This window comes from Bos taurus, chromosome 19, assembly GCF_002263795.3.
Source record: "Bos taurus isolate L1 Dominette 01449 registration number 42190680 breed Hereford chromosome 19, ARS-UCD2.0, whole genome shotgun sequence".
Classification (NCBI taxonomy): Eukaryota; Metazoa; Chordata; class Mammalia; order Artiodactyla; family Bovidae; genus Bos; species Bos taurus.
Window position 1 is genome coordinate 20,276,119 of NC_037346.1, and position 20,411 is coordinate 20,296,529.

Here is a 20,411-nt window from a genome sequence, read left to right on the forward strand (position 1 = left end):
GTATAATGTGCAAGAAGGAATAGTTTGTTTAAATAAAAGGGAGCTTGGAGGCCTGAGAATTTAGGTAATGGGTGAACTCATCTGTCCAGGGGCTGCAGTTGTAAACTTGTGACTGCGAGTAGAGTTACTTGTGGCATGACTGAGTCTACAGACTGGATTTCTTTGTTCTTCAGACATTTGAAACAAACTGCTCCACACTAGATTCTAAGCTCCAAGAGGCAGGGGCCACATCTGCCCTGATGATTGCTCACAGCAAGTTACTGAGACAAAGATCCAAGGCCAGCAAAGGCTGGGTACTGGAGAACTTGAGTGATACTTGAAATAATGAATTGCTCCATACCCAGCTAGGGCTGGGGGTGGGGGAGGGGGGTGAAACCCAGGTGTTACGACTTCTCCCAGAAGAGATGGATAAAATGATAGCAAATAACTGAAGGAAAGACAGCCCCAACTGCTTGGGTTAAAGCTTCTGGAGCAGAATGCAGAGGTCTCATGCTCTTATTTAAAAAAAATACTTTTGGTTGTGTGGGGTTTCTCTAGTTGCGGTGAGTGGGGGCTGCTCTTCACTGTGGTGTGTGGGCTTCTGATTGCAGTGGCTTCTCTTGAGGTGAAGCATGGGTTCTAGGTGAGGGCTTAGATGCTTCGAGGCATGTAGGATCCTCTCAGACCAGGGGTCGAACCCAAGTGCCCAGCTTTGGCAGGCAAGATTCTTTACCACTGAGCCACCAGAGAAGTCCAGCCATCTCCTATTTTAATGTCTTGGTTTTGGAGCCAAGAGGACCAGGGATCAGTAGTACTCTTGGGATTCTTGTAGAATCTGATCACATCAAATGCTCAAGCCCTCTGAATTCCCTCAAGTCACCCACAAAGCCATACAACAACCCGCCATTGCAGCGGAACCCCTCCCCTTCCATTTGGCCTTCCCACCCTGGGCACACTTTTCTCCAACACCTGCCCTCTTCCTGACTTCCCTGGGGACTGAGGATCTGGGAATGAGACTTGTTCAGTGGGGCTGTGGGACCAGGGCCTCAGGACGGTTCCCTCTTAAGGGTGATGACAAGTAGGACAGACAGGCAGAAAACATAATTTGAAGTATTTTTGTTTTTTTATATACAGAATACAGGAAAGTTTCTGTAAAGTCTAAAACATTACAATTACTATGTACATCGGTACTAGTTGTGGGGGAGGGGGGAGAGGAGGGAGCCAGGGGTGGGAGGAAGAGGAGAGAAGTGGCAAGAGAACAAAAAAAGGAGACAAAACAGGTTTACGACAAAAACGTTTTTGCTACAATAGACAATTTGAAGAAAACGCTCTACCACATGTAGTACTGTACACAGTTTTTAAAAACATTGAAAAAATGTCATCACTAGATGTATTTACACAAAATCCAAATACACTTTTCCTTATTTGAAATAAAATAAGATGGACAGCCAGAAAAAGAATTCATTTCTCATTTGTCCATAATACACAGTAGCTACCTGTAGTGCAACCGCTGCAGAAAGGGAAAATAACCTGGAGGGTGGGAACCATGGAAGGAGGGTGGGTACGATCTTTATATTAAATAAAACAATGATATTGTATAGATTTTGCTGTATGAAAACTGTATTTTTTTCTTTTAATATAAAACTATTGTCACTGCCACAAAATAGAACAAGTTTCTGATTATTTTACAACGGCGGGCGAGGGGGAGGGAGCAGGAGGTGGGTGGGGAACGGTTTTGTGTCGGAGGTGTCCAGACCATCGGCCTTCCCCTCCCTGCCCACGCTGTTCCTCAGCTCGGTCTGCCGCTTTCCCATGAAATGTTGAGTACAAATATATGTGCAAATGCCCCCTAGAACTTGAGAAAAGAAAAAGGATTTTTAAAAAACAGTCAAAAGGTTTCTTCATTTCATGCAAAGATTGTAGTCGAAGGGTTTCCGGTGGAGTATAGAAAAAAAACCCGGGCTTGGTTTGTGTACATTTTTGCATTGCAGGAGTCTTGGGTGGGGTGGACGGGCGGGTGACGGGGTAGCCGCCAGTCCTAGGGAACGGAGTTGGAGCGCAGCACGGGGCCCTGGTGGGGCTTGAGAGAGAGCTTCTCGGCCAAGACCCCATCCTGCAGCAGGCCGGCCTCGCCTTTGGGCTGTTTGGTCGCAAACTCAGTGATGCTGAAGACAAACTGCAGGCACCCCAGCTTGATGTAGCTGCCGTGGTGCAGCAAGGCCGTGCCCTCCCAGCCGGCCCCACTGCCCCCAATCAAGCTCGAGCTGCTGGCTTTGCAGTTGCAGGGTCTCCGCTGCGGCCCCTGGGCCTGGGAACTCATCATGGCTGCCTCTTCACTTGGCTCTTCATCCTGTTTCTGGTGCCGGCGGCGCCCTGGGAGAGAAGGGGAAGGTCACAAGAGAGGAACAGTGAGCAGCCAAGCCCCACCTGGGCCACTGGCCAGGGTGGGGCCCCTGCACCTCCCCACTCTAAAATGCTGCATGACTTGGGGTGAGGGACGCTCAGAAAGGAGGGGTGGGGTCTGAGGCTCCCAAGGTAGGTGTATATACCCATGGGAGTGCACAGCACGTGCTTCTCTGTGGCCTTTCCGGGGCCCATGAGCAAGGAGAACCTGGCCAACGGGACCGGGAAGGCGAGCGACAGCAGGTCATGGCAGTGAGCCACAGCCACTCTGAGGCGTCAGACCAAGTGTCCAAAAAGGGCAGGCTCCGTGGCCACAGGCCTCTGCTCCAACTTACTGATGACACTCTGCACTTTGGCAACAATACTGCTTGGGGGGGTTGGCGGGGTCTTCTCAGAGAAGTCACATGAATACAGCACATTGTCCACCGTTGTCCCGTGCTCACTGTAGTTTAACAGCTCATAATGTTTGGTATTCTGAGGAGGAGGAGGGAAGATAAGATGTGTGGTCTGCTGCGTGGGGCCTGGGGCTAAGGGGAGAGAGGACACATGGAGAAGGCTGTGCTGCTCTACCGGGGAGCTCCCTCCTTCCTTCCCCGTCACGCCCCGCTGCCCTGCCCCTTCCAATGGGCTCAAGACTCATGTCCTCAAGAAAGCTTTCTTTCCTACCCTCCCATTACGCTGCCTCCTTAGCACGGGCTCCTGGTGAAATGACATTCACTGGCACGTGATGACGACGATGATGAAACCCACAGGGACACGCCTGGAGGGCTTGGTTCCTTCTATGTGGGTCCCCCTGCGCCGCCCCGCCCCACTTAGGGTGCCTCGTCCCTCCCTGGGCCTGCTGACCCACCTCAGGAGAAACAGGGGCCCTACTCCCCAGGACGGATGCCCTTCACCCTAAGGCTCTTCTCTTCCGGGAATGCCAGGGAGGCAAGAGAAGGAGAGGACCCCATCCCATTCCCCTCACCCAGGGCACTGAACAAAACCCCAGTGCTGGGAGAGGCCTCAGGTTGGCAGAGCTCTCTGGCACCCTCACCTCATCGTAGAATATGCAGGCGTGTTTCCCGGACACGTAGTTACAGTGACCATAGTTTGTAAGGCACACGTCCATGTCAGCTCCTGCGAGGGGCGGAGGGCAGAGCAGAGGAAAGGAAAGCAAAGAACAGACTGTGAGGTGGATGCGCGGGGGAGCTGAGCAGGGTGGGAGTTAGCTTCTGGGTGGGAACTCAAGGGACAGGTAAGCTCAGGGCCCTCTCCTTATATTTTCGAACAAAAACTGCTCTCTTTTCCAATCCCCTGTAAAAGAACAGACGTCCCTGCCAGCTCATGTGCTTCAGAACGTGGGATGCTGCCCAGAGGGGTGCAGGGAGTGATCTCCATGCGAGCACAACATGGGGTGCATGGCCCAGAAACAGCATCATCTGAGAGAAAGGGACCCATCCAGGCTAAGGGCCTGCCTGTCCCTCTGGCAAGACGCAGGGCCCAGTATGGGTTACACGCGTGTCAGCCCCACCACTTCTTCAAAGGTCGCCAGGGACACAGCACGTGCCCTCTGCTCAGGTCTTTCCTGTGCTGTTGAATGCTCACTGAGCAGCAGTCAGGGCTGACTTCCGGACAGTCTGATGCCACATGGGGCACAAGGCCTGAAGTGGGAAGATGGCAGCCGACAGTCCCTAAAGTCCCTCCTGTCCAGACATCTGCTGGGTTAAACCTGGAGAGGGCGTCCCTCCCTTTCTAGCCTCCATGGGTCAGGGTGTTCCTCTTCAGGGCTGGAGAGATTCAACGCCCCTCCCACCTGGCTTACCTGTCCCGATGTAGAGGGTTCGATAGCACATGTTCACAGCGCCTCCCAACCCTAAGAGGGGGTAGAACACAGCTCGGGCCTGTACTTCCCTTCTCTGCACTGCAAGGCAAACATAGGGATGTGACTGTTCAGGAACAGAACCTGGGGCCCAAACACACAAGAGAAGCTGGACATTTGGTCATGGAGAAAATAACCCCATTGGATGAGTCATCCTTCCAAACTCACACCTGACACAAAGCTGCTGCAGGGTGTAGCTCTCTCCCCCCACTTAACAGCGCTTCCCACACGGGGGAGTAAAAAGGACCGTCTCTGAAGAGGACCATATAATTCAAGGATGATAGTACTTGAAGCACAAGGGCTGCTGGTTGGTTTATCAGGGATATACCAACTGATACTATAAAGGAGACTGTGCAAAAACCCCAGAAGGCACAAACCAATGTTCCTCTAATTTTGAATATGAATCACCCAGGGATCTTGTTAAAATGCGGATTCTGATTCCGTAGGTCTGAGGTGGGGCCGAGCTCTGCTAACAAGCTCTTAGGTGATACTGATGCTCATGGTCTGAGGATCCCACTTCTAAGCAGCAAGGCTTTTACTGGCTAACGCTCAAAGGTCTCTCCTAAGCAGAGTTAGCCTTTTGGAAAATCCTTCCAGCTCAAATACTGAGAAGCAAATGAGCAGAAAGCACATCATATATACCCAAAGGCACCCCTAGCTGCTTTCTGTCTCACAGGGATGAGTTACAGCAAGCACTCTCCCGAGCCTGATCTGAAAGTGGTGGTTGCCATCTCCTTTCTGCTTTTGAGAAAAGAAACTGTGGTGTTTCATTAAGCCCAGTAGAGGCTTGCATGGAGGACGGGGATTCTCCGTGGGGGGAGATGGCTGTGCACATGCAGAGGTGGACCTAGAGGGGTGGCGTGGACATGCGCACCTTCCATGTGGTGCCCTCCAGAAGCCAGCGGATGTGCCCCGACACCGCCCGGTGAAGCTTGGACCCGGGAGGGGAAAAGCTGATGTATTCTCTGCAAGGCCAGAAACTTGATCAGCTTCTCGTCCAGCATATTTATCTCGATTTCTATTAACCAAAGAGAAAGATTAAAAAGCAGCTGAGGAGGAAATGAAATGCGGCAATAGGTGAGGGTCACAGAGCCAATATTTCAGCATTCCTAAAATTCAGCCAAGTGATTTTTCTCAAACAACTCAGAGTACAAAGTGGTACCAGGGCCTGGAGCCAAGCATCTCACTGGCTCTTCTGCAACGAGGCTGCAGGCAGCCTGGGCAGATGCCCCCTGCAGTGGGGCAGCTTAACGTTAGGTACAGCGATCCAAGAAAGTGGAGCAAGACACCACTCGCCTACCTGGGATGAGAGGAAGCCCCGATGTCTGGTATTGAGGCGTGGACTTTCTAACCTCCCTGCTCACAGAGATCAAGGACTGCTCCAGTTCTCCCTGACTTTGGGGGTTTCTCACAGACGAGGTCCCTCCTTTGGGAGCTCCTGGTTTTATTCAAGTCCAGGTGATCTGCCTAAAGTGACTTTCTTCTCTTCTCACTGGTTTAGCTTGGCTCTGCGCTCCCTTTGTCTTTGTTATGTGTATCAGTTCAATTCAGTCGCTCAGTCGTGTCCGACTCTTTGCAACCCCATGAACCGCAGCACGCCAGGCCTCCCTGTCCATCACCAACTCCCGGAGTTTACCCAAACTCATGTCCATTGAGTCAGTGATGCCATCTCACCATCTCATCCTCTGTCGTCCCCTTCTCCTCCTGCCTTCAATCTTATACAGCAGAATTGGGAGAAGGGGCTTTCTTTCATACAGTCCTCCCACCTCCCTGCCCCCTAGGATCAGGGCCCCTTCTGCCCCTTTGCAATGAGCTGAACACTGCACAGGCGCAGCGACTCACTCACTCACCTCCATTGACATCCATGAATGCTCGAAGTGAGTTGGTGAGGTCCACCATGGCAGTAGAGTTGGCTGGGAAAGAGGGTACGGTTAAAGCGCTTCCTATGGATAACGTGCCGGGGCTGACCTTGCCATCTGGGGACGGAGCAGGAAGACTGTTACTTACGTTGCCTGAGGGAAACCCACCGGTCCAATCCCCCACTGCAGAGACAGGCCTGGATTTCGGGCCCAAGGTGATGTTCCCTTCTTGATCCTCACCCCATAGGCTCTGGAACTCCTAGAGCTAAAAACGTGTGGTGAGGAAGGGCAGGTGGAACGACAACACACCCGGGCACGCAGGAGTCCCCAGAGCACGAGAACGAGTGACATCTACAGCTCAGGGGGACGTGGTGGGACAGCTTCGTCCTCTGGGCCATGAATACCTCCCGGCTGCCTCTGCTCACTCAAGTAGGTGATGCCTGCCCCTGCAGCTCCTGCGTCCTAAAGTGGACTCACAGGTGCCAAAGGTAGCCAGGCTGGTATTCAGAGATAAACAGGATGAGAGCCTGAGAGTAGGGGCCATCCTGGGACCAGGGGCCCCCATGCAGAGAAGTCACAGTCACCTGGTCACCGAGACTCCCAGCTGACTAGGAGGCCAGTTCAGTTCAGACAGGAGAGACCACAGGGGGTTCCAGCAGCATCTGAAACCTGGTTCAGATGCTGGGGTCAGCAACCTTGAGGTCCTGAATGCTGACGGGGGACAGCTGAAAGAGCGGGTCTACACCCGGCCCAGGTCGCATTATGGGACTGCCTTGTAGAATGTGGCCCGAGTGCAAGCGTTCGGGCCAGAGCAACCTCTGCGGGCACCCAACTCTGCCTACTCTGGAGGGCAGTGCTGTTTTGCGGCCCTGCCTTCCCTGACACAGCAATTCCTTCAAACGAGCTGTCTCTGAGAATCTGGAATGGAGTGGATCATCAAACACAGAGGCCGTAACCCTCAGGCTGACCACGGCAGCTTCCGGGAGCCAGCTGCTCTCCTCTAAAGTGATGGGACAAAAAGCCTGGAGAGCATGGGAGGGGACAGTCAAGAGACCCAGGCTCCACTTCTACCCCTGCACTGACTAACTCAGTAGGTTACCTTAAGGAAATCACTTTCAGAGCCTAAAGGTCCCGCCTTTAAATTAGGGACAAGTTAACAGGCACTTTCTCTTCTATCATAGAAACGGGGGGAAGGACAGTTAATACGGAGATCAAAGTCCTCTGGAACGTTTACAGGGATACAAGTGTTGCTTGAACCTTAAGAGTTATTTGCCAGGAAGAGCATGAAAGGCTGAGCCGCACTCACCTGATGACGGCGCTGGTGAGCAGAATCGTTGATTGGCTCCTGTGGCCAAGATACCATCACCTGCTGCTTGGGGGGGAGTGAGCACCCGGGTGGCATTTGGGGGTGAGCCCAGTGGCCTTGAATCTGTCAACGGAGGTCCTATCTGGGATTGGACAGTCTTTCTTTGCAAAGTGCTGGTGTTCTCGATGCTGGCACAAGAGCTGGGAACGGAAGGGGGTAGGCTTGGGACAAGACCCACACTCCTCTGGGGGCAAGAGCTGGGGCCAGTGGCATTCTCTGTCTTCACAATGATGCCGACGGTGTGGTTCGGAAGCCCCCCAGCCGCTGGTGGCGTGAGGGGCCGGGGCCAGCCTTGCCGGTGTGAGAGGCCGGGTAGGGGGGTGTTGGCGCCTGGAAGTCGCCGGGGGTCCGTGGAATCAGTGGGGCTGCTGTAGAGGTGTGGGCCATTGGCTTTCACCTCTGTGTTCACCGGCCCGTTGGCAGTCCCACAGGGGGCTTTCTTGGATTTTTCCGCACAAGAGCTGCAGCTGATGTCCTCTAGGGTGGGGGGTTGGTGGGGTGGAGAGCAGCTCAGGGAATTCTGGGTGCTAAGCCCTGAGGGGCAGGACAAGGGGTAGTGGGAAGGTGGAGGTGCCTTGTCAGCTGTTTGCAGGGAGGTGGTGATTGAGCTGTCAGTCACAATAACAGGCTTAATATCAGCCTTCTCTGTCTGTTCAGAGTCCCAATGCGAAGGCATCTGCTTAGCAGATAAATGTTTCAATATGCTGCACTGGAGCGCAACAACACTACAGAGCCACTGCAACGGAAGGAGAGGAGAGGAGAGGAGGGTGAGAGGCCTGGGAGGCGCTGGTCCTTCCTGCCACAGCGGCCAGGGCTACAGCAGAGCCGACAAGCACTGTTTCCGAGGTCCCATCGCGAATGCCCAGAGAGGGTGTGCTTGACTCCTGAGAGGATTCCATCTCCATTCCCAAGCAAGGCTTGTCGGTACACACTCGGCAGGCAACACCCTGGTCAGCAGGGTTGGGGGTTCCCGTTCTGACTCTGCCCCTAAGGCTCACCTCGTCACCAATCTCCAGCAAGGACCCAAGCTCCTGCTGTGTGTCCAGCAATGCCACCTAACTTCTCTAGGTCTACTCATGTCTTTCTGCAAGACGGACGTGCCCGTCTCGCAGCACCCTGGGGACTGGTGGAGAGAAGCAGACCAGATGACTCTGTAGTTCTCTTACTTGCCTCAGGATCTGAGCCAGAGGGTCTCTCTGGAACGGTCAACTCAGGGGGCAGGGCGGTGGCAGTTGGGGTAGGGGCTCAGGGTGGGGGAGGGTGGGGGGGGCAGAAGATGGGGATGAGAGTGACTTCCAGCGACAGCCGCGGCGAGGTGGAAGGAAGATGGGGTGTGGAATCCCAGCCTGCCTTCACTCACCTCTTGCTGCTCTGCCTGGGTGGCTAAGTGCTCAGAGTTCACAAGGTGCGTCTGTGATTCCTCAGGGATCCCATTGCAGATCAGCTCCCCGTCCCGAATGGCCGCGGGTGCAATGAGAGGGGGTGGGAACTGGTACTGAGATTTGATGGCATCGGGAACCTGTTCAGGACAGAGAGAGGGAGCAAGGAGAGGGTGACAGTGCCCACACACCTGGGGGCTCTGCCCTGGCCGCGCGTCTGTCTGTGGTGCTGATGCCTGAGGGGAGACCGTCCACTCTGGGGTCCGGACAAGGACGCACAGTGGGTGGCTGCTGCTCTGCATCTCTGTCTCTGTGACTCTGACACACACACACACATGCGCGCGAGCCTGAGCAGGCACAGAACTAGAAAAAGCAGCCATGTCTCCTACTCTTCTTCATCAAGGTCCAAGACCTGCAGAAACCAGGCCTTCTTGTATGCTGCCTTCTGTTTTGGCCTAAAAAGGGTAAGAGAGACACTGGACAGGGCTTTAGAGTGGTACTCTAGGCTCTTACTGATCAGCACCTAGCCTGGGAGGTGAGTGAGCAGTATCTGAGAAACAAAAAGTTAAATAAGGCCATCTTCACTTCGGAAATGCTCAGTGTGAGGCCTGTCTGGTGATAAGCACTCAATCAATGTCAGATGTCTTCATCCATTCACTCATGACTCACGAGACAATTAAAGGCCTCTCTGCTGCAAAAAGATGGACAACACACTCTGAATCACAACACGTGTGAATGAAAGAGTCACACAAGCCAAGAGTCATTCATACATTCAGCCAACATTTATTGAGTATCTCCTGAGTCTGTGCACTACGTCAAGTCCTAGAGATCCAGAAATGAACAAAATCTAAGCCTTGCCCCTCAAGGAGCTCAGTCTAGTGGGAGATGAGCCCAGAAACATTACAATATAATGTAACGGGTCCTAGAAGAGAGAATGTCTAAGGAGCTGCAACAACAACAAAAAAAGAGTGTGCTTACTTTCGTCTGGGGGCCAGGAGCTCAGGACTAGGGAGGATTTCATGGGAGGGCAGTATTATCAGTTGAGACTTGAAGCTGAGGAGGAGCTTCCAGGCAGATGAAGGGGGAACTACAGGTGGGGGAGGTGGACTTGGAAAATGTGTGAGAACTAACAGATTGGGTGACCAAGTTCTTATGGAGATTAAGAGAAGAAGAGCTGAATTCTGGTTTGAGGGACTGGGTAGAGATTTCAGTCATTCACTGAACCAGGAAATATAAGAAGACGAAGAGCACATTTGGAGGCAAAAGACTCTTGGACTTGGGCAGATCGAGAGAAAGGTGCCTGCGGAATGGGCAGGCAGATGTGAATCTAGTGATGAGAAAGGCACGGAACACAGAACTGAGTGCTGGCGCGTTAACAGTGGTGGCCAGTGCTGTGGGCTTGTCTGAGGGCATCCAGGAATGGGGCAGTAGCTAGACCAAGGTTGCCCCTGAGAAAAAGGGACCCCCCAACAAAGATATGAAGGTCTCGGCTGATTTTGCCTGCACGGCTGTATGTCAAGGATGAAGGCAAAGTTCCAGAACAGAGCTGGAGCAGTTCTCTGCCACTGTCCTCTGGTGCTGCAGGCCTCATTTCCCTCTCACACTAAGAAAAAAATGCTTTTCAGGCGACTCATACCCTTGGATTCTCCTCAAGAATAGGGACACATTTCCAAAGGGGGAGGGGCATCAGGATTCTATCAAGGCCCCCTGGCCTGTTCACTTCAGCAGCCAGGCTTTCTTTCAGATCCACACGGTCAATCACACAGCCCAGACTTACTCTTAGATGTCTAAGTAAGGTCTGATGTGTGCCATCTTCAATGTGTAAACACACTGTACCCCTGACTGCAAATACCTTTATTTAATTTTGGAAAACTGGTGTTCCCATCAAAGCATAAGTGTTTACAGTTAAGAGTTTGTTACACAATTTTCGACAGTCAACATCTTGCTAGCGCTGACACCCAATGGAAGTGACAAGTGGTGGGAGTGATAATTTTAAGTGTGGCTGCCACCAAGTGGCCACATCTGAGAACTGCTGATTTCCCTTGGTACAGGGGACTGTAGGATTATTTCAAAAGAGAAAAATATATACACGGGTATATAGTGTGATGTTCTCTAAGTTAAATGAATGAGACTGATCGGTTTAGGAGAGACAGCCTCAGGACTACCAAATGCTTTTCAAAAAAGGAAATACTCCTGTCCATCTCTGTGGACATACGTTAGCAGCTGTCAGACACATACAGATGTTGATTATTCCAAAGCCACAATTTTTTTGAGCATTGATGATAGATTAGCAGCAGCCCCCCAAAATGGATTGTGCCTCACTTTTTGTAAGGGCTTCTGCTTAATCACCCCCTTAAACACTTCCCCTCACCAGATAGCTCTGAGAAAGGGGCCACCTAACAGAAACAGAATGAGTGCCAGGAGGGGGGATGGTAACAGCAGAGCACACCAAAAGCTTGGTGGGAGGGGCTGAAGAGTGCTGATCCTCAAGACAACTAGAAACCTGGCTGAGTCTCAAGGCCCCCCTGTGGGTTTCCTGACCACCATAAATTGATGGTGGCATTTGTCACTTGCCATTGAGCTTCAGTCTTCCCCTCTGCAATTGGGACCCCGACCCTGTCTACCCAGGAAGGCAGGCAGAGACCACCATCCTGCCTGCGCCGGGCTGTGACTCACCTTCAAGCTTCTTCTTTTGACCGACTGGAGCATGCGGCGGTTGGGAGGGTGCTTCTTGTGGATTCGGTTCAGGAAGTCCACTTTGACGACGTGCTGTGAAATGGTGTCCTGGAAGCGGTCAAACACCTGGCACCGATTGCTCAGCGTCATGTTCTTCTGGTTCAGCTGGGGACGGAGCAGACACATTCCTGCTGTGAAGCTCAGCTGCATCACCCTCCCAACTATCTTATGTTAAAAAAAAAAAAGGAGCCCTCGGCCCAGTAGGCTCCTTTTGTCAGGAGCTGGTATGTCAACACTCCTGTCAGAGGGCCAGGAGATGTGGGTGAGATGCTCCCTCGGCCCTGCCCAGTCTAGTTCCTACTCCCTAGAGAGGCCCGAAGGGGACAAGACACGGGGAGTCAGCCAGGAAGAGCCCTTCCAAACTCAGCCTCTGACAGTCCTCTTCCCAGTGTACAGGTTTCAGAGGAGATGCAGGCCTTGGCCCTAGAGAGCGCCAGACTCCTTTCCTAGCAAGGGCCTCTCTCCCACCAGAAGCAGGACTGTTCCCCGTGTGGGAGCTTGGCTGACAGGTGAGACCAACACCAGAATCCTGCCCTATTCCTCCTCTATGGCACCAGGGAGCATTCGTGAACCCACCTGGGTACCAGAGCCTTGTTCTACAGCAGGCAGAAAGCCTTGGCCTGCTCTCAAGAGGCCAAAGGGAGGGAAGAAAAAAAGTGTGCAGTAGCCTCCAGAAGGCATGGAGCAACTATGCCTCTTTTCCTTTTCTATGTCTGGTCCCCTATACTTTAATTAAAAGAAAAGATCTATGTGGCAGCTTCCTAATTAGTAAATTAGGAAAACCCCCTATGTGGCTAATAAACAATCACCTAATTAATAACTCCTCATCTGCTGAAAGGCTGCTCTTACAGATTCACATTTGGGTAGTCTGCTCATGGCTGTTTCTCTTCTGGTTCAGCAGGAGGCAAAACGAGACACTCACACTGAGCCTTGGAGAGAGGCTTCCTCCTGCATAACCCTTCTGAGGTGCATGAGTGAAGTGAAGAGGGCCAAGCACGCCCTTTCTCCCTTATGAGCAAGTCTGTAACTGAAGTTCCTCTCAGCGCAGAGCGGAGAGCGCTGGTCGTGCAGAAGGCCAGCAGTCATTCCATGGTTATCACCATTTGATATGGTGATGCCTTATGCAATTACCCTTTGAACCTGGAGAGGCTACTCTTATGAGGGAGCTGCTCCGCCTGAGGCCCTCTCTCATTCAACCTTCTGAGGGACCATGCTGATTAGGAGATGTCCTAACCCTCTAGGGGAGATAGGAAATTACAGTTCTAGTCTGGCCCCGGGAAGCAGTCTGGAAAATGTAACCAAGTCTCCTGGGAGATAAGATAACAGCACCTCATACCATTCATTCATTCCACAGCTTTGACAAAGGAAGAGAAGGGCAAGGGCCTCGTCGTGTGGTGTGTAGGACACGTTAGGTGCTCAATAAATGACTGTCTGGAATACCGTTAGTTATCTGGGTCAATTCTTCAATTCTCCAAAGTTACTGGGAAGTTACCTGCCAGTGCTATGAGAATAAATATTTTAGAACTTTCTTAGTTTGTTCCCTCTAAAAACAAGAAACAAGAAAATATGGGAGACTTGTGGCTGATTCACGTTGTTGTACAGCAGAAACCATCACAACATTGTAAAGCGATTATCTTCCAATTAAAAATGAATTAAGAAAAAGAAAATATGGAAGAGCATTGATTTGCATAAGGCTGGATCTAACTACTCCCTTTTGAGGGCTGTAGCACCAATTGCTTAACTCATCACAGAGGAAATTATTCACGAACAATCAAGAGCTAGTGGCCTAAGTCTGCCTGTGCAACTGAAACAAGGCATTGTGGGAAAAGGCAAAACGCACGGCCGAGGCAGGCAGGTCACAGCAATGAGAAGTGGGTAGGATGGTCTGCAGGAACCAGCGTCTCAGAGACTGGAGTGAACTCTGGTACAAGGCTGACAGTACTATGCTTCCCACTGAATGGGTCCACGCCCTGGCTGTGCCCACATAGGACGGACGGACACCGCCATGCTTACCACCACATGTTCGATGTGATTCGGACACATCCACCTGCCCAGGGGCATGGCAGTGAGCGGGGGCTCGAGGCAGTCCATGTGGAACAGGAGGGGGCAATAGTCACACTGGATGAGAGGGGCCACGCGACAACTCCTGCAAGAGAGAGGTGGGCCATTAATAGGCAAGGTTAGAGAATTCACACGAACTCTGCCCTGTGGGACGGCTTCCCTTCCTTAATCCTAGCCGTGTTCTTCCACACTCTCCTCCCCAGTACTTCAGTTCCATTCACTATTAGGAAGATGGACGAAGCTGGGGGCCACCACTGGGCTTCTCATCACTCTTCTAAGACGAATGCAGAGAAGTGAATGCTCATTTGGAGTAGAGCTAAAGTGGCTGTCGGAGCAGAAATGATCAACGCTCAGTACCTACTGAGGAAGACTGCCAACCCGCTCTGATCTTTCTACTCCGTAACAGAAAGCAATTACCTCAGTTGGAAAAAAAAAATCACTAGCAACTTTTCCCGAGTCTCACACTACAAGAGGAAAAGATTTCTCTGCCACATTAAGCACTCAGCAAAACTGACAACCAGAGAGCACTGTGCTGGGAAAATGCTTTTGCTATGTACTCATGTAAGCGCAGTTCGAGGGAGGGCATGTAAGCAAACACCAGTTATGATTTGTACCTACAATACCCCAGCAGTCCTGATACTTCAGAAGTCCTGAAGCTGCAGCGGAGCCGCAGTGTGGGTCTGGCTCCTGTCTTGTTCCCTATAGCTTTAGCTGTGGAACATTTCTCATTGAGAGCTATTTTCTCTTGCTATCCTGCCTTTCTCACACACCCAAGTCCAGCTTCAGTAACTGAGGCAGCTGGTTCCTGTCACTGCGGAGATCTTATTTGAAGGAAACCAGTGTCCCGGGGAAGCTACAACTGGGGCAGCCTAGAGGCTTTTGGAAGTCATCCAGTCTGAGGCATGCCAGCTAGGATGGATACTTGTACTACTTTAAAATTCATCTTTAGTGCTTCAGAAATTATTAGCCTTTCTCAGGGATGTGTGTCTTGGCTGCCAGAGTTCTTCCTGCTAGTTAGTCTAAATATCCCAAAGCTTCATTTTAAGTCCAACTCCTCTCGCTTAAGCCTCTATCAACATGGTTTACGGTACTTCTGCACCGTGACTGTTCAAGGATTTCTTTCCTACAATAGTCCAGGCTCTGGCCAATTAGTCACTCAGTCTCTTTGTACTCATACCATCAGATTATGGGTTACCTCTATTTAACATACGTGGTTTGGAAGAGGTGATAAATGAGAGAAAAAACACTTGCTGAATATGAGGGAGAGCCCTCTGCTAGGGAAGAAAAATACCTGTTACACGTGAAGCAGACTTTGACCGGTAAGGGAACAAGACCATTGTGATCTAACTCGTGCTGTGTTTTCTTAACGTTTTTCCCTGTGGTTTCCTCCTTTCTTCTCCTCTTGCTGGAACCTGGAAGAGAAATTGGTGGTGCTAAACGTTCTCTGGAGGCAGAGTTCCTAGTCTGGGGTATGGAAACAAGACTAAGTCAGAGGAATGGATCTCAGTAAAACCATGTGCCATGGCCTGGACACAGATCTCTTTCTGAGAGCCCTCCCTATCCCGGGCTGGTTCCCAGTGAGAAAAAGAATGAAAAAGGAGGAGAAGGGAGACGTAAGTCAGAACCATAATCACGAGTTCCTTGTTCTGTGACAGAAATACATCCTCAGTGTTTTGCAAACATCAAGTGGTCAGCAGCCTAGGTTAGATCCTGGCAAGTTAAGAAACACAAAGACCCAGGTCAAATGGTCAACAAATTCTGCGGAGGTGCCTGAGGAAAAGACTGTAATTTTACTTCATTTTAACAGAAAGCGGAAATGCTACGATTCTGTATGCACCCTACTGACCAGCAGGTTTCCTATGCCTGCCGATCTCACTTTCTATGGGAAGAAGAAAATAAGATTTAGATGCTTTTTGGTATCCAAGAGAAGTCATGACTTAATTAAAAAAAAATTTTTTTTTAAAAAGGGAATGGAGGACAATTTATAATATCCATCAAGACTGTAAGTACATAGTTGCATAGTTTTGACTCAGTAATTCTAATATTAGTAATTTATCCTCCATACACTCACTTGTATACAGTGATATATTTACAAAATTATTTGTTGAAACACCATTTGTTGTGAATCTGATGCTGGGAAGGATTGGGGGCAGGAGGAGAAGGGGACGACAGAGGATGAGATGGCTGGATGGCATCACTGACTTGATGGACGTGAGTCTGAGTGAACTCCGGGAGTTGGTGATGGACAGGGAGGCCTGGCGTGCTACGATTCATGGGGTCGCAAAGAGTCGGACACAACTGAGCGACTGAACTGAACTGAACGAAAGATTAGGAACAACCAGGATATCCATTAATAAGAAATTAGTTTATATAATGTGTTATTATGCAACCATTAAGAAAACTGAGGAATGTCAACATTAATATGGAAAGATGTATGTAAGCATGCTATTTAAGGGGAAAATGATAAACATATCTGTATTGGCTTCTAAGAGATACATAAGAACCAAAGAGTGGTTATCTATGAGGGGAAGGAAGGTGGAAACTGGGCAACGGCAGACAGGGACAGGTGGGAAATGTTTTATTGAAATTCTTACATTTTTTGAGTTTTGAACTATGTGTATGTTTTCCACACCGCCCCCCGCCCCCACCTCCCTGCTTTAAAGTGATACTGGGAAGGGTGGAATTTAGAAAACTGAGTAAGCATATGAGCCTTCAAAGATCCTTCCACAAACCAAAACAGGAACTTGAGACAGTGGCTGCACGAACAGCGACCCCCAGGCTGCACAGCCTCCTGGGTGGACGGCAGCCTTGTGGAAGCCGGGCTGGGGGGATATGGCGGTCTGGCTGACCTGGCAGTGCAGTGGTGCACGTCAGCTCATTGGGCAGCTGGAACTGGGTGGGGTTCCGCTCCATGGCGGCAGCAATCAGCAGCTCAAAGGGCCGCCTCAGCTGGGGCTGCACGTAGTCTGGCTCTGCGGCCACTGGCTCCTCGTCCACATCAATGATGTCCTCGTCGACGTCATTCTGCTCAGAGGTGGGGGTCTCCGTGCTGGCGTTGGATGTGGGCGTGCCAGGTCGGCTGGCTCTCCTTTCCAGGATCCGGGCATGGGCAATGGCCTTGAGTTCAGTTTTGCTAGCTGATCTGTCCAACAAGTCAGTGTCACTGCTGGGGGATGTAGTCCGTTTGCCAGATTTGTCCACCAGTCCATTGACATGGCCCAGCTCCTTCTTCTGCTCTCGTTTCTGTGCAAGTGAACAGGCGGGCCCATCACATAGAGTATCACAAAACAGAAAGCGATGGATGCTACGAGTCCCGCAAGACCGCTCACCACAACCGTGAGGGTCTCTTAATATTACAGACTCACCCACCTGCGGACTTGGAACACTGGTCTGTGAAAGTTGACCAAACTATGGCTGAACTAAACTACAGCTGGCAAAACCACTGGGGCAGGGAATCATAAAGTACCAAAGTTAGAAACAAACCACATATCACATGATACACAGTGTCTCCACACAAGGTGGGGGTAAAGGGATTAAAAAGTTAAAGCAGTGAGAATAAACTTAGACTAAGTGAGGACAGTGAGAACAACTCAGGGAGTCCAGGACAGAGAACACTGCAGTTTGCCTTGGGAGTGTCCTGAAGGGTTGTTAAGAACTTTGCTCAAAATAAAGAAAAGTCTGTAAAAGCAGAGATAAAAAGTAAAACAGGCAAGCCGAGCTCCCTATCCAGGGATGTTGGGTGCTGGCTTGCAAGGCAACCACACTACAAGGTGGAAGGGTGGTGTGTGAAGCAGTGACCCAGCAGTCATGGTGTCCAAGAATGGTGGCTTCATGTCTCCAGTTTAACCAGAACTCTCAAAGTGACACTTTTTGAATGGAAAGGTGGGGACAGGGAAAAGACTAAGTGCACAGAGTAGGACTGAATGACTGCCAATACATTTTCCTCCAAGGGTCCAAGCAGAGTGAAGGTTTAGCACTGGGGTCCAGCCAGGAGACCTGGGATCTTGTCCCAGTTCTGCCACTGATTCCTTATGACCTTAGGTGATTCCGGCTGGAGGGCAGGAATTCCTCTATGTGTAAAACCTTTCTCCTCCTCCTCTCAGGGATTTGGTTGTGACAAAGAGCTCTGGATACATGAAAGGGATGGCTCTGAGATGGGGGGAAGATCTAGCCTCCACTAGGAGTGGGACCTCCTAGTTCAGTGGGACCTGAACATGAGAGGTCGGTGAGGTCCCCAGGAGGCCATTTCAACCCCCTTCACTGTAACTAAGGGAGGCCAGAGGGCCGGAGAGGTGGTGGTGGTGCAAAAGGCAGACATGGCGTGGGCAGACACAGAGGTCCACTTGAGAGCAGGGAGTGGCATTTTGGGAAAACCACACTATGCAGAAAAAGGTATACTATAGTATAATCCCCCACAAGTGGTTCTGTTTAAATTGTTGAAGAAGTAATAGAGTTTGGAGTCAGAAAGTTTTGGGTTCAAAACTTGGTTCAGTCAATCCTTTTGAGTACTTGGTTAAGTTCTACACTTGTGAACCTCAGTTTCTTCCTTCTAAAAATGGAGACAATAGCACCTGCACTCCTATGGGCTGTATGGATTAATGAAACACGTGTAGAACAGCCAGCTATGATGAGCGCCCAAACAATGTTAGCTCCTCTTCTTCACCCCCTTTTCCTGGCTTTGTCTCTTCTGCCACAGTAGTTCCCAAACCTGTCCAGTTCAATTTCTTTGAGTGGCAAGTTTCTGAATGGCCTCTTGGCTAACAGATGTTTCTAACTAGCCCCACTCTAATCTAGCTGGGGACACACAGGCAGAGATCCTGGGAACAGGACAAGCTGGAGGACACCTGCTTTGTGGACATCAAGAGAAATCAAACCACTGCTCTGGTAGGGTGGCTGACTTGGCCTTGGCTTACTTTTTAATAGGAACTCTATGCACACATTGAAAAAGTGTCCGCCTAATTGTTAACTTTCTTCTTAAAGGTTAAAAACTGTTACACACATAAACCACAATCTCTGAATCATCTCATCCTGTTTCTGCAACAAAGGAAGTCATCATTCATTCTGACATCATGTTGAGGGGCCAGGAAAAGATGTGATGTCACAACAAAGGACAGTTGCTTGGTGTGTGATTAGCGCGGGGGTAGGGCAGGGAATGGTTTACAATCCACACACAAATTCTAATCCACAGCCTGTAATTTGAGGATTGGGTCTCGCTATCTGGGTGGAAGCACACTTACTTCCTTTTCTGATAAGGGAGCATTTAGCTTTTGAACCCCACAGAAGTTCTCAACATAGAAAATTATGTTCTCAAAGCCAGTACTGAATTATCAAAGCTGAGGGAAGGGAAGCTGAAGAGAGGTTGGACAACCTGGGGTCCAAGTGGGTCAAAATGTTCTCCACCCCCCACACCTGGCCAAGCCTCTGGAGACCAGTGACTTATTTGCCTCGAGGTGAGGGGAATCCTTTTTCTATCAAGCTGCAGGGCCAGCCTTCTTCAGCCCCTTTTGCCATGGATACAGCTGCCACTATGTTCAGGCCAGTTATCAAGAGGTCTACAAGGAGATCAGACCACTCCTGTCACTAGTGAATGAACATGTCTCAGTAAATTAACACAGCTCTTCAGCCCATTTCAACAGCCCATGTTTGGATTTTAGGCCTTACCGGATTCTAAACAGTATCATGGGGCGTGTGAGGGTGATTCAGGGGTGGAAGAGATAAGAAGAAGGGACGAAAATGCCTTCAGGACCAGGCCGCCTTAGCTCTCATTATCAGTGGTCTAGATCTGGCATTTGGAGCAAAGCCTTCCGAAAGCAGCATTCTTACCTTTCGGCGAACAGTGCACCGGTGACACATCCACTCCCCAGGAGGCAACATCTCTTCACTCAGTGGAGGATTGCTGCGGGAAAGACAAGGGCAAGACTAAGTGACTAACCCACCACTGCAGCGGCAACAAGCCTAACTAGGTCTGACGCAAAGCCGCATGGTGCTCAACTTGTATTCTGCAGTTATACATCTCTTATCCTTCAAAATGTTTACTTGGCCCCATTTACAGTAACCTAAGGAGTGAGCGGGGACGACAGAGGATGAGATGGCTGGATGGCATCACTGACTCGATGGACGTGAGTCTGAGTGAACTCTGGGAGTTGGCGATGGACAGGGAGGCCTGGCGTGCTGCGATTCATGGGGTCACAAAGAGTCGGACACGACTAAGCAACTGAACTGAAGGAGTGAGCGTCCCTTCCCACATCTTAGAAAGAGATGCCAAACCCAGAGCTACGAACACTGGACTGACAATGAAAGATATAATGAACTGGTCTGGAGTATTCAAGTCATTTCTAAACTCTGCACCATGCTAATAAAATCACGGGGAGAGAGGTTCTCCACAGCCTTTTCAAAGTTGGCCAGTGGAAGTCCACGATATTCCACCTGCTGTTCAAAGCCGTCTGTCACAGGGTCCTCTTCCATCTTCCCAGGCCCCTTTTGGGAACTTTCCCCCCTAGTTAAACTGAAGACTTGCTATTTCTTCCTCTAAAATTCTTCCCCCTGAAAGCTGCGCCTATCGAAACTCTATTCACCCTGTAGGGCCTGCCTCAATCAGCCTATAGTAGATGAAAGACAGCTACAAATTCTCTGCTACCCTTCCACCCAGAAGTAGTCCATTTCCTTCCTCTCGAATTGCCTGTCTTTTTCTGACCATGCCTCACAGCTTGCGGGATCCCAGTTCCCCAACTAGGGCAGGGATTGAACCCATGCCCTCAACAGTAAAG

At 50.6% G+C, this 20,411-nt stretch overlaps 1 protein-coding gene across 5 annotated transcripts in view; it reads right to left on the reverse strand.

Moving 5' to 3' along the window:
- Window positions 1-1,080: 1,080 nt before the first annotated feature.
- The window catches only part of PHF12 (PHD finger protein 12), a 39,917-nt gene continuing 20,586 nt past the window's right edge, over window positions 1,081-20,411 (reverse strand). For 3 of the 5 annotated variants that reach the window (XM_024979805.2, XM_059877854.1, XM_024979804.2), the window contains exons 2-14: window positions 19,468-19,540; window positions 16,494-16,887; window positions 14,936-15,056; window positions 13,597-13,729; window positions 11,524-11,688; window positions 8,829-8,987; window positions 7,409-8,204; window positions 6,094-6,219; window positions 5,118-5,261; window positions 4,187-4,285; window positions 3,419-3,501; window positions 2,718-2,856; window positions 1,081-2,352 (exon numbers count right to left, since the gene is read on the reverse strand). In XM_024979805.2, coding sequence (XP_024835573.1) covers window positions 2,018-2,352; window positions 2,718-2,856; window positions 3,419-3,501; window positions 4,187-4,285; window positions 5,118-5,261; window positions 6,094-6,219; window positions 7,409-8,204; window positions 8,829-8,987; window positions 11,524-11,688; window positions 13,597-13,729; window positions 14,936-15,056; window positions 16,494-16,887; window positions 19,468-19,518 — 2,745 coding nt within the window. In that variant the 5' untranslated portion in view covers window positions 19,519-19,540 and the 3' untranslated portion in view covers window positions 1,081-2,017. Of the gene's footprint in view, window positions 2,353-2,717; window positions 2,857-3,418; window positions 3,502-4,186; window positions 4,286-5,117; window positions 5,262-6,093; window positions 6,220-7,408; window positions 8,205-8,828; window positions 8,988-11,523; window positions 11,689-13,596; window positions 13,730-14,935; window positions 15,057-16,493; window positions 16,888-19,467; window positions 19,541-20,070; window position 20,411 lie in introns of those variants that run through there. The other 2 variants (XM_059877855.1, NM_001192131.1) reach the window with 2 other exon arrangements.